This window comes from Rhincodon typus, chromosome 19, assembly GCF_021869965.1.
Source record: "Rhincodon typus isolate 14 chromosome 19, sRhiTyp1.1, whole genome shotgun sequence".
NCBI lineage: Eukaryota > Metazoa > Chordata > Chondrichthyes > Orectolobiformes > Rhincodontidae > Rhincodon > Rhincodon typus.
The window spans coordinates 46,537,434-46,551,488 of NC_063350.1; the positions used below are offsets into that span (position 1 = coordinate 46,537,434).

The 14,055-nt window shown below is 41.1% G+C and overlaps 1 protein-coding gene across 1 annotated transcript in view; it reads right to left on the minus strand.

Annotated features, from left to right (window-relative positions):
- Positions 1–13,689, minus strand: part of LOC109928511 (zinc finger protein 335-like) — a 70,932-nt gene extending 57,243 nt beyond the window's left edge. Inside the window, exons 1-6 of the mRNA XM_048608590.1 lie at positions 13,626–13,689; positions 5,925–6,146; positions 4,364–4,637; positions 3,840–3,917; positions 3,175–3,426; positions 827–973 (exon numbers count right to left, since the gene is read on the minus strand). Coding sequence (XP_048464547.1) covers positions 827–973; positions 3,175–3,426; positions 3,840–3,917; positions 4,364–4,637; positions 5,925–6,146; positions 13,626–13,667 — 1,015 coding nt within the window. The 5' untranslated portion in view covers positions 13,668–13,689. The remainder of the gene's footprint in view (positions 1–826; positions 974–3,174; positions 3,427–3,839; positions 3,918–4,363; positions 4,638–5,924; positions 6,147–13,625) is intronic.
- Positions 13,690–14,055: the final 366 nt, after the last annotated feature.

The window sequence follows — 14,055 nt, forward strand, 5'->3', positions numbered from 1 at the left end:
CATTTCTGATGAAGGGTGTAGGCCCGAAACATCAGCCTTCCTGCTCCTCTGATGCTGCTTGGCCTGCTGTGTTCATCCAGCTCTACACCTGGTTATGAAAGAACAATGGTATGTCCAACTGCCAAATTGGAAAGTACAGATGGTCCCACTGGAGTGAGGGGAGGGAAGAGAGAGGACATGGTGACAGCAAATGCAACAAGTAAAGCTAAAAGAAAGGGAAGAAATGAGTGAGTTCACAGTTTGAAACATTGAGCCTAATATTAGGTCCAGAAGGTTGTAAAGTGCCAAGTATGAAGAGGAGATATTATTCCTCCAGTCTGCTAACTTTTTAAAAAGTAACCCTTTTGAACTAAAACGATTGGCAAAAGCAAAATGAAATTGTGTTTTAACCTCAACACAATGGATTATTACTGTGCAAATAAATGGTGCTATTTCTGACCTGCTATCATTTGAAAGGTGAAACAGTACCAAGAGAGGACACATTACTTTCCAAATTATCTAACGAGCATGGAACTGGACCCAAACTCAATAGACTAAGAACTTATTGTAAAATTGAAGGAATTCAAATAGATTCTTTATCTAAGGGACTAAAATCACGAGCCTGTAATACAGCAATGGAGTTACACTACATTCAAACCTGCAGGGAGATTAGCTTTTTTTTTTGGTTTCAAATATGCAGGATGCCAGCAAATTGAGATATAACCAGATGTCAACTCCTTTTGCTGTGCTATGGCTTCCTTCTTTCAATTGCTGACTGTTGCACCATCTCTTTCCTGAAGCATTACACTTAAGCAAGTGTCTGTTGCCAAACTTCAGGATTCATTACCTTCTCGGTCATCAATGGCTCCAGCATCCACAATGTCGTCATCTTCTTCATCTTGCTCTTGCTCCCGAGTCTTATTTTCCTCTGGTCTTGGTGATGTACTCTGCTTCCTTGGCCGGCCCCTTCCTCTCTTTTTCGATAGAAAACCACCTAAGAAATGGCATGAAAATAGAATTTTAGTTTTAACTCCCCATGCAACAAGCTCCATTCAACTATACCTGTAACAAATGACAGAATTATATTTCCTCTACAACAAAAACACAGATTTTAAAATGGACTTTTGCATTCATCTAGGTAAAATCAGATTCGCCTATCTTGTAGCTGTATGAAAAGGATTATTATGAGGTAAACTTAAAATCCAAAACAAAAGGAATACATATTTTAATTTAAAAATGTATTTTTATTTCTCTTACGTCTTTGATTTACTTGTTGAAACAACACTGGATGACACAGGGTTTGCTTACTGCAGAGTTGTAGGCTCTTTTTAAAGTCAAGCTATTTATCCATAAGGCTCCAACAAATAACCCATACAACAGTGCTAAACAGGTCCACACTTACAAGTTGAGCACTCAATTCCAGCTGCATTATACACAAAAACTACTGACTGGAGGATAGGGAATGCAATATAGATGGGGGATGCAGGAGGAAAACAACTACATATAGCTTTGGTAAACAGTTTTGAGTGACAAGGTCAGAAGTCACACGGCACCAGGTTATCGTTCAACAGTTTCATTTGAAATCACAAGCTTTTGAAGCGCTGTTCCTTCCTCAGCTTGAGCTCCAGCTGACGAAGGAACAGCGGTGTGAAAGCTTGTGATTTCAAATAAACCTGTTGAACGATAACGTGGTGCTGTGTGACTTCTGACCTTATCCACTCTAGTCCAACACCAGCACCTCCACATCACAGTCTGGAGGGAGCCTCTTTTTGCCACTCTGTTCAAATAATATCCAGTTTGGATGAGCAGAAATTTTCTTTAATTAGAAGGACCAAAAGTAATCAAACTTCACTCCCTAGTCACTGACACTAGCCTGTCTCCTGGCCAAGGCTGAGCTGGACTACTTGCTTTCAGATTGTTCCAAGAGGGGCGATTTACCACCATATTCTACGTTACCAAAACCACCCCCTTTCGTTTCCGTAATATTGCCAATCTCTACCTTTGCTTCAATTCATCTGATGCTGAAACCCTCACCTATACCATCATTAGAGCCACTGCTCTCCTGATCTCCCACAAAAAAACTAGCTTCTCCAAACCTCTTCCTGCCCATATCCAGATTCGCACCAAATCCCATTCACCGAGCACCCATGTGCTCTGATTTACATTGTCTTCAAGTCTGGCATTTTACAATTCTCATCTTTGCATTTAAAAAAAAAACTAAAAACAAACTTCCCTCATTCAATCCAAGATTTCGGTATTCCTTCAATTTTTTATTGTGCATCCTAATTTTCATTGCTCCCTCCCTTGATTTTTCTGCCGGTCTTAAGTTCCTAAAAAAAAAACAACTCTCTAGAATAGCTTTTCATCATAATATTTCTAAGACTCTTCATTGCCAAATATCATCTGATAACGCTCCTTTGGTGTTCTTACTATACTAAAGGCACTATATAAAATTAAAAAGTTGCTCTTCTGGAGATTATGGGATTGTCCCACCACTCAATGATGTAGAGCAGCATGGATTCCCAACTTCAGTGACTTTCCACAATCTGGTACACACTTGGCATAGCAGGATCATGCGGGGGCCAAAGTTAAGGGTAGGCAGGCAAACAAAGACCTCACAGGCAGATTTATAGATTTGAACAATTGATTAGAAACAGACTGAAAACAGACTGCTGTTTGAAAGCTTGCTTGACACCCAGAAGCAGCAAGGATATAAATGTGCCCTCAGCAAACTGAGGCTAACATAATTGCAAAATACTAGAAATCTGAAACAAACCCAGAATGCTGGAGAAACTCAGCCAGTCTAGCAGTATCTCTGGAGACAGCGAAGCAGAGTTAACATCGAGTCCAGTAGGACTCGTCTTCAGACTCAGTTTCTCTCTCCACAGAGGCAGCCAGCCCTGCAGAGCTTCTCCAGCATTTTTCATACTAGTTTGCTGACAGTGTTGTGTGGCCAGACAGCTGTTTCATCTTTAATATCTAACACAAATGTTTTTTGACTGTTCTATGATTAAATAATGCCATATCTGGCATAAACAGATGTTAGCGAACAACACAGGATGAGAAGGGAAAAGAAGTTTTAAAATACTGGTTTTATAGGTATAAAACTTGTGGAAATACCAACGTTTCTTAAATTTACAGACTAAGTTAATACTGAACAACAAACGAAGGTAATGACATTGGATTGATAATTACCAATGTTGAGATGTCGATCCTTCATATGATTGATCAGATTGTCCTTTGAGATGCTTTTATACGGACACATCTTGCACTTGAACTGCTGCACCACCACCACCTCCATCATGTCCTCCAGATTAGACAAGTCGTGCTGCTCAAGATGGTCAGTACAGGTAGATGTTGGGCCTTCTCCCAACCCATCACCTGACAGATTAGAAAGCCTAGAGCTGGACATCTGAGAGTTGGACATTTGGGAATCAATAGGACCACCTAAAAATACATATTAGATGGTCAGAGTCAAGGGTAACTCGTACTAAAAACTGTAGAAATAAGTCACCGGAACAAGTGATCTAATTACATTTTATTTCCCCACCCAGAGACATAGGAAACAATGAACTGTGTGAAGGAACGTCAATATTCAATACAATGTTGTAGACTATAACAAAAAAGCTCTAGCAGATGGTAACAAATTGAACTGTCACTTAACGATTTGCAAACCTAGAGAAATTTGAACATTAGTACAATTAACACATATTATAAAGAGTGAAGTCAAATGTACAATGATCTGATGAAAATTTAAAATTACTATCTAACACAAACGAAAAACACAAATTAGACTTGTGGAAAACTGGTGTGCGCTTTTAAATTTTTTAAAGTATATTCCAGCAGAGTAAAATTCTCACCATCATCAGGGTATGGCAACACAAGGTACTGCGTGACTTCAGCACCTTCATCTCCTGCACTTGTTACTGCGATACAACCTGGGCAAAGCACAAGTCTCAGTTAATAACACAATGCAGCTTATTCAATTAAAATGTGAGAAATCCGATAAAGAAACATGAGAAAATGCAGAAAACATCTTAAAGATGTTTAAACATCTTAAATAAATTAGCACTTTCAGTATAATCTTGCAAATTTGATGACAGCCAAGACATTATCCAATAACCAAAACATTATGGTGTCTTTTCCTGGTTTTAATAAAACATTTTATTTTCTTTTATGAGGAAATAAAATGAAAATGAACCAATCAATACATTGACTCATCTTTAACCAGGCATTCCCACTTAACAAGCTTCAACTGTATCAAGGCCCGTTTTATAGATCAATAATCAATTTACATGGAAATGCCTAATAAGCGCTATCTATATTTGTGAGATAAATAATCACCAGGAATGACCTCCATTGGGAGCGCTGCAAAGGCACTCACTCTGCATAATGTCAGGTCCAATCGTAGATTCTATAATTTTATCTATAGCTGATCCAAGATCGGAGGATGTAGAAGCAGTCGAGTCGGACACTATCATGGTACCATCTGGTGCCACGCTGGAATGGACCAGTACTTGGGCAGATTCAGACACCATGATAGACTGTGTAACTGTAGAGACACTGGACACAATAGTGGACTGAGCAACCGAAGAGGAATCTGGAAGGTGTGAGATGGTTCTGACATCTGTGCTGGAACTAGTTTCTGGAACTACCTCCTGGAATACCAAAGCAAAAGAAAAAATACTTGTTAATAGGGTTTGGAGCACATTTCGGGTTCATTGTAACCTGAGATTATTCAAAACAGCATATGGGATCATTGATTGAGAAATCTTTCCCCTGGTTATCTACACAATGAAACAAAGAAATTGGAATAAGCGCAGGGTATTCGGTCCACTGTGCCTGCTCCAATATTCAATACTACCACGCTGATCCACCATCTTAACACAATACACCCTTGCTCTCTCTCCATACTTCTCTACACCTTTAGTGGCAAAAAATCTATTCCTTTCAGAAATATATTCAATGGCTTGGCCTTTATCACCTTTAGTGGTAGAAAATTCTACAGGGTCACCAACCCGAGCGCAGATTTTATTTTTCATCTCAGTCCCTATTCCTTAGACCATGACCTCTTCTTCTAGACTCTTCCAACCTGCATAGCTCAGTCAATTTTATACCTGTCAATGAAATCCCCTCTCATTCATCTTAACTCCAGTGAATGCAGACATTGTCATTAAAATATAGAGTGAAAAATCATGGTTTAACCCAAATTTTTACTTGTTATTATATTGTTGTGAGATTCACTGAAATTACAGGCTTTTAAAAAAATTCATTGATGTTGGTGTCACTAGCCAGCATTTATTGCCCTTCACTGACTGCCTCAAGAAATTTAACAACCTTGCTCTGGGTGTGGATCTGGAGGCAGATGTAGGTCAGTCCAGGTAAGAACGACAAATTTCTTTACCTAACAAAGAGCATTAATTAACTAGATGCATTTTTACAACAATCAACAGCAGTTACATTATACTGAAATTTCACCATCTGGTGTAGGATTTAAACTCATGCACCAACATCACTAACTGGATTCTGGATCACTAAACCAATGATACTATGCCACCCATACCATGTTCATGTGATTAAAACAAATTAGCACTGGATATTCCTGCAAGTTCAGCAAGTGGTTTGGTCTTCAAATTTCCATTTTGAAAGGGGCTAAAACAGTCAAATGAATTACCGTGGAGTTGTGAATTGCCTCATCATGGACCCATTAGACAACTGTAAACCAGTTATGTTGAACAGGAAGAACCAACATTAAACAAACATGCTGAGCTCCACACCTGGAATTTACAGTTGCCTTTGATGGATGCCCAACTCATGCATTTCGACAATTTAACTGTTTGCCAGGCCTATGAGACGATTTCAAGTTAGTCTAATTACGTACAAAACCACTTGTTGAATATCTATCATATTGTCTCAATTATCAAGTTCCACTTAGGGTGCCATACCATTGATTCTTCAGAGCTCTGACCTACACCAGAATCAACACCTGAGCCATTGTCGGCCTCAACTGCTACGCCAAGAGTGGTTACTGTGTCACTGCTGTCTGCAGATACCGCCTCGGATGTCTCTGCTGCTATGCCACTCTCAGAGGGTTCTTCCTGCCCCGAGGGAGCAGCATCACTGCTGCTCTGTACTGCATTCTCCTCCAGCTCCATCATGTCAGCAGTCTGTATAAAAGAAACAAAATCTGCAATAAAAAAGCAGTAATGACAGGGACAGTCAGAGGGCTGTTTATTAGGAAATGTGACACTGGTAGTGTCCACAGAATTTAGAATTTTCAGTACAAAATTACACCAAAAGGCATAATATTTCTTTATGCTCAAATCTTAAACAGCTGGCAGGTTTGAGAAAATTTCCAGTGCCCCTGGATTTGGATGTTTTCAACTCAGTGACACGAAAATAAAATCACAACAGAACAAATTACATAAGGAATATGTAAATGATTTAAATATTAAACCTGGACTAACAAAGCAGGGCCTTTTGAACACATTTTAGTCAGAAGCATTAAAAATTTTATTCTGATTTGGACGGTTATCCCCCTCTCTCACTCTCCACATTTTACGTCGTCATTCCAAATATAACTTTTCAGAGCACAACCTTAAAAGCAAAATGACTGATGGAAGCAACTTTCAAATTATAAGCCGTGCAGAATCATGACAGTCCATTTTCTTCTTCAGCCAAACAAAAGCTCAAACATTTTCATGACCTCAGGGCGCCCCTAAGGATATAAGAGACAATTAAATAAATTTCATTTTTGAACTGCACTGTTATAAGTTGGAAAAGGTTTAAAAAAAAAAGTAGTGCACAGCCAGGCCCTGAAAAAAGCAAAGTTACTTGCGAATCTGTTAGCGACATTGGTCCAGGGTTGAATACTCTCCGAGACCAAAAGTGAATTCTTCTCTTCTTTAAAAGTATAGTAATTGCACCTTTTACATTGTTCCTCAAGAATATATAAGGTCTCTGTTTGTTTGAAAGATGCCACCTCTGACACTGCAGCACTCTCCTGGTACTGGGAAAGTCAGTCCAGATTATGGGAGAACTTGAACTCTCAAATCTTCTGATTCCAGAGACTAAGTACTGCTGTGAAAACGCATACATCAGGTATAAACAGATCTACCATTTGTACAATAAGAAACCAAAAGAGAAGACTGCTGGAATTAAAACAATGGTAGAATATTCTGGAAGCATAGCACATTTTGTCAGCATCTCAGAAAAATACATTTGGCATGGCAGGGATGTAATCTTTTTGAATTATAGTATAAAAGGGAGGCTATTAGCATGGGTGGTTGATTGACCAGCTAATAGAAGACAGAGTTGGGACAAGGAGGGTATTTTCAGGATGGCAACTTTTAACTTGCGGTGTGCTACAGTGATCAAAGCTGGGACCACAAGTTTTACAACATATATTACTTGGATGAGAAAAGTGAACGTACTATAGCCAAGTTTGCGAATGACAAAAGTAGGTGAGAAGGCAAGTAGTAAGATGACACAAAGAAACTAAGAGGGATATAAACAGGTTAAGTGAAAGGGCAAAAAACTCAAAAGACAGAATATAATGGGAAATGTGAGGTTATGCTCATTGGCAATCGGACAAGCTGAATATTATTTAAAATGGTAAGACTGCAGGAATGGATAACACAATGTTGAGCTGGAGGAACACAGCATGCCAAGCAGCAGAGGTGCAGGAAAGCTGTTTCGGGTCCTGACCCGAAACGTCAGCTTTCCTGCTCCTCTGATGCTGCCTGGCCTGCGTTCCTCCAGCTCCACATTGTGTTATCTCTGAATCCAGCATCAGCAGTTGTTACTATCTCTGCAGAAAATGGAAGAGGACTTTCATAATCCCATCAATGAATCATGAAAAGCTAGTATTCAAGTTCAGCATGTAATAGGGAGGGCAAAAGGAAAGTTGGCCTTTATTTCAAAGAGAATGGAGTGCAAAAATAGTGAGATTTGCTAAAAATCATACAAGGCACCAGTCAGACAATGGCTGGAATATTGAGGGGTTTTGGGCCCCTTATTTAAGGAATGATGTACTAGCATTGGAGACAGTCCAGAGAAGGTTCACCAGGTTCAAACCGGAGGGACTGTCTTATGAGGAGAGGTTGAGTCAATTGGCCTGTACTTCTTGGAATAAAGAAGTGACCTTATTGAAACAAAGATTCTTAGAGGACTTAACAGGCTAGATTGGGAGCGTTTGTTTCTCTTGTGAGAACTTCTAGGAACAGAGGGTATATCTCAGTATAAGGGGCTGCCAATTTAAGACTGAGGAGAAATTTCTCCCTCCTCTCAGAGGGAAGTGAATCTGTGGAATTCTTTACCACACAGGGCAGTTGAGGCTGGGCTATTAAGTATATTCAAGGTCAAGACAGATTATTAAATCAGTCAAGAATCAAGGGTTTTGGGGGGAAAAGCAGAAAAGTGGAATTGACAATTATCAAACCAGCCAGGATCTCATTCAATGGTGGAACAGACTCAATGGGCTGAATGCTCTACTTCTGCTCCTGCATCTATGGAAAACATTTAGCTGCAATTAGCAAATGACAATTTTTAGATACAGATCTACTCCAAAACCTTAGTGACAATTTTTTTGTCCACAAAAAGTACTGAACAGAAAGAATGTAAATTTCTTTTACATTCACAGGTCTCTGTAGACCGTCATGGAAGAGTGGTCTCTTTATGGAGATGGTGATTGCAGCATAAGAAGGAACTTTGGATTTCTGTTCCAGGATGCTGTTTAGACATCATTGCTTTTACGGGCACTTGTGCAGTTGTCAGGCTTGACTGTCTTTTATACTACACAGTTGACTAGAGTGTCCCATGCTGACCCGAATCGAGGTTACAGGGCCATTATATACTCAGTCCTGTTTAAATAAAAAAGTCTAGCCCTTTACAGAAATTGCCAAATTGTTAAGTGTTTCCTCCAGAGATGATCTAAAAGGCTTAGAAATACATAGTGAAGGAGTCCAATTTGCTAACCAGCTGGCAAATAATTGCAACATCAGAATCTCTTACACATCCTGTACAGTGGATGGCACGGTGGCTAGCACTGCTGCCTCACAGCGCCAGGGATCCGGGTTCAACTCCAACCTTGGGCGGCTGTCTGTGTGGAGTTTGCACATTCTGCCCGTGTCTGCGTGGGTTTCCTCCGGGTGCTCTGGTTTCCTCCCACAGTCTAAAGACGTGCAGGCTAGGTGGATTGGCCATGCTAAATTACCCGTAGTGTCCAGGGATCTTTAGGTTAGGTGGGTTAGACATAGGGAAATGCTGGGGTAAGGGAATGAGTCAGGGTGGGATGCTCTTCGGAGGGGCGGTGTGGACTTGTTGGGCCGAATGGCCTGTTTCCACACTGTAGGGGTTCTATGATCCCAACCCACAAGTCTATTCCCTCAATGATGCACCTCACATTAAGTTTCAGAAATGGTTTTAACTGATGAGAAACTGCCATCCCATTCTGACACTTGTGTAGACATTGTAAAGATCCAAGAGAGGGGAAAATGCTATTGAGACTATCGCAAAGCCTTTTTTTTTGGTGGGGGGGGGGGGAAAAAGAAGGGGAATGAAGATGTAGCAGTATTTTATGCTTAGATGTTGATTAGTTACTGTAAAAGAATCAGTTGGGGTCACAAAGAATTAATTATACCTTTACTCCAGTAATAGTTACTGGGCATGTGCAACGAAGCTGTGTCATATTTACATCAGATCACTTTGAAATGAATCCAGAGACTGTCCTCTCTTTGCATGCCTTACAGATAATTTTGCTTAATAAAGCCTATTGCTGGACTCTCCCAAGAGGGTAGACCTCAAATTTCTGCTGGGATAATTACAAAATGTAATGTTTGCAGCCATCTCTTCATAAGCTGCAGTCATGTCAGAACTTTGCTCTTCCCAAACTCTGGAATCGAAACTCCTTTGGAAATAGATATTGGGCCTTAGACAGCATCTAGTGCTCACATAATTAAGAATACAGGCAGAACTGGAGGAAACATTGCTGATGGCAGTTTCTGTTGGTATAAGACATTTTTGTCAGAACTAAGTATATAATTCCCTTCTAACCACTGCAATATATAATACAGACATAGTTGTACAAGTGCAGTTTTATAACATTGATCCCCAAGTAGTAGCCAGGAGCCGGAACCCTGGATAATCTTTTCCTTTAGTCTCTGGATTGTGAAAAGTTCTTCTCCCCTGCTGTAGCTGATTCAGCACAGAGCAGTGACTGAACTTGCACTTTTCTGTTGTGTGGGCAGTGAAAACATGGCAATGCTTTCAGCAAACAAACAACAGGAATTCCCAAGATAAGTTTCCAAGCAAATACTGATGTGATGACTACTTTTCCCACCTTCAGCTGTTAAATTTTATAATAATGCCAAGCTGCAAAGAAAACGATCCACACATGAATTGGAAAGAGATAAGGGTTGTTTGAAATGCAACATGCAATTTTAATTTTTTTCTTGAATGGCATACTTGATTAAATACCAGTTGATTCACATTTTGACCATTAGATCTCCAGCATGGAATTTATTCCTGACACATCACCAACCCCCTCCGCTTTCAAGGTCCACCTAAATCCAATTTTGTGATTGACACTTTCATTTCAAACTTCCCGATTTCCTCCTCTCCTGGCTTGTTACTCATTGAGCTCCCACACCTTTGACAGCTGGCATTGGACATCTTTTACACCTATTGGCACCACATAATTATAAGCAGCTGAATTATCAAAACCAGTATCAAGATCATCTAATTTAATGTAAAAGTCTGCAGAGCATAAAGGAAAGGAATGTTAATACCTGCTGGTCAGTCATAGGAGACACTGGCACACCAAATCCAGGCTCTGCGTACAACTCTACAGGTGCAAATGCTAAACTGAACAGTGGGAGGTGGGAGGAAAGGAAAGGAAACATATCCCCATCGAAAAGTCTCAATGCTTAAAAGGAAAATGAATATTTGAGTAGTGACTAATTTCTTATTTTTGAAACTTAAAATCTCAGTAAACCATACCGCAGTTTTTGCATGCAGAAGTTTGTACAGCATGATCCAAATGACTCCCTACATCTAACTGAAGCATTCACATCCCATCCCACACAAACTCAGTTTTTGAGTAAATTTGAAATCCTTCAGACTTAATTCCCAATACAATAGTGTGCAAAGTAAACTTAAATGTATTTGTGTTTAAGTACTTTCAGTGGCTCAATATATTCTGCTGCTTAGTGTACCAAATGTGCTTCTTTCTACAGTTGCTGTAGAGGTGATTACACAATTCTGCTAATTTGATGAAAATAACAGGAATCAAAGCTTTGCAGTCTTAGGGCATTTTGCCTCCAAAGTAGATTTGTTGTTTTTGAGCAAGCACACAGACAGCAGAAAAAAAACAACTATACAAATTAACTTTTATTTGTCTCTGGAAGCCCAATCAGCCCTGCTGAACTTGTGCCAGTTTCAATCAGTCCCACTCTCCTGATCTTTGCTTCCAGCTTTTCATATTTATTCTTTCAGGATTTAGCCAATTCTCTGTTGAAAGAGTTTACTGATTTGGCCATAAAGGAAGTGATCATAAGTGACATCTAAATATTTAATCACTAAATGTAAATTCAGATCTGACACACACAAGTCAACTGAAAACAAACAGTAAAAGTTCTGAGGAAGGGTCACGAGACCTGAAACATTAACTCTGTTTTTTCCTTCACTGATGCTGCCAGACCTGCTGGGCTTTTCCAGCAACTTTGTTTTTGTTCCTGATTTACAGCATCCGCAGTTCTTTTGGTTTTTAGTAAAAGCTAACAGGCAATTGGCCTCACTTCTGCTGCTATTGCTTTTTTTGTAAAAACATTCTCAACCCTTTTGTGCTAGTAGCATTAATATTGTTTGTAACAGAGGAATGTACACTATTGCACTCAAAGTTATTGCTTTTGCTATCATTCCCATTGAACAACAAACCTAAGTTTTAACTTCTAAAGGGCCACCATAATCCAAACTGTAAATTTAGTAAATAGTAATTAACATGACGATGGGGAGTGGTTGCCACCCGTGTTTGAACAGGTTTCCAAACGTTTCTACACTGTAACCCAGTCATTAAATTTAAGAAAAATACAACTGAAATGATGCTAGACCACACATGCTGGGCCTACACCACCTTGGCAAGACAGTGCAATTGCAGGAGGTAATAAGCTCCGCTTAATATACAAAGCTCTCTCATCAGTGATCAGTTGCCACAAAAGTAGAGTTTCTGGAAGTTTTACCCAAACGGTGACATTCCTAGCAGCTGTTATGTAATATTGTGGTAAAAGCAATGGAATGGGCAGGAACTTTTGATTTTCATTTTGGCCTTGGCACTGCACTACAGACCTGATCAGGAGCACTGTCCACTTCTGTTAATTTTCAGAAAATGCAATTGTACTATCTCACACTTAGTTGGAAAAAATTAACTTTCTTTCTATCTGTTCTCACAGAAATTAAAACGTGAACAATCAGATCAGACTGCACAAACTCAATCCAACTGTAGGTGCTATTTGGCAAAAACTAGTGGATTTCTAATAATTCATATTCAAGAAATCTTCCATCCACCAGCCCCCAAATACATCCTGTTAAGTACTACCTGCCTGATAACAAGTGCATATTCAGTCAGTCACTAAAGAACATCTACTGAAAAGAAAAATCAATGGTCTATCTGCTGCTTTCTACAACTACCTGCAGAAACTATTTATTGACAACTGCTTGTCAATGCCATGCAGCACGTGTCAGTAAATAGCAATAAAGTGACAGCTGTTACAGTGCTGAAAACTGATCAGAACAGCAGCTTTCAAATGACTTGGGTCAGGGCCATCACATTGCACTGCACTATCAGTACCTCAACCCCAGCAGCACACCCCTAACTGTCCATCAGTAATACCCTCTCAGTCATCTCCCTTCACTCCCTAACAAATGTTCTGTGCCCTCTCTAGTCCTGCAGATTCCAGAGCCTCTTCTCTCTCCCATCAAAAGTACTATTAAGCCACCAACCTCCACAACGCCTCATCCAGGATCACCCCCAGTCAGTCAAGTCCCCCACCAACATCCTTTCCACTCTCCCCTTCTCGTCCCTTCTACCCCTGCCATAGCACCCACTGCTTCCATATCCTCCTCAGCATCCCCTTGACACCATACAACCCCCACTGCCTTCGATGGCTCCAAACCCCAGACTCCCCTCCAGATCCCACACTTGCACTCCACCCCCCATGTGCCCTAGATCCTTCCTTTCCCTGACGACTACCACTACCACTACCACTACCCCCCAAGTCTCCTCACTCCCTTTTCTCTCTCAATCTGTCTCCCCCGCCCGGGTCCTCGCCTCAGTCCTTGTGCTGCCCCCCTCACTGCCAGCTCCCTCTCCTTTTCATTTCCATCAGGCACTGAGCCGAGCTCCTATTGAGGGGAAGGGGGGGAGGGGGGTGGTGATCCCGGGCCCTCAGGCCCCGCTCGGTCAGGCCGCCTTGGCCTCGCCTCCCGTGCCTCGCCCACAACCTGCCTTCCGAGCAGCCGCCCGTTCCTTACCTTCACTCCGGCGCTGCAGACAGCGTATAATTATAGAGTGCCGGCGCGGCGCCGATGGCCACCAGCCACTCACAAACCTACACAAATAAAGACGGCAATCTAGAAAGACGCCATCTCACCTCCCCGGCCGCAACACCCCTTGGGCCTTCTTTTGTATTCATGAGCGCAAGGACCTGCGCTGGCAGCTGGAGCCGGTGGAAGATCGAAGAGGAGGGCTAATAACGCAGAAAAATCTTAAAGTCAATGATGCTCCCGACCAGTTCGGTTCGCGCGCGGAATTTGAATGGTAACCCGCGTAATCCGAAAGTGAATTGGACGCACTCGTTCTCGTCATGTGCGGATGTGGACGAATTTTGTTGGTGAAGTGGTCGCGGAGTGAAAAAACACCGACGTTCGGTGCGTATGACGCCACGGGCGTCATGTACGTCTGACGTCAGAGGGATTGCCTAAGGTTCTCTGTCTTGGAAGTTGACAGTACTCTGATGGGAGGGTCTTAATGTCTTCACATACTCACCTTTGTGATGAGCAGGTCCTGATGTGTTTGTAGTT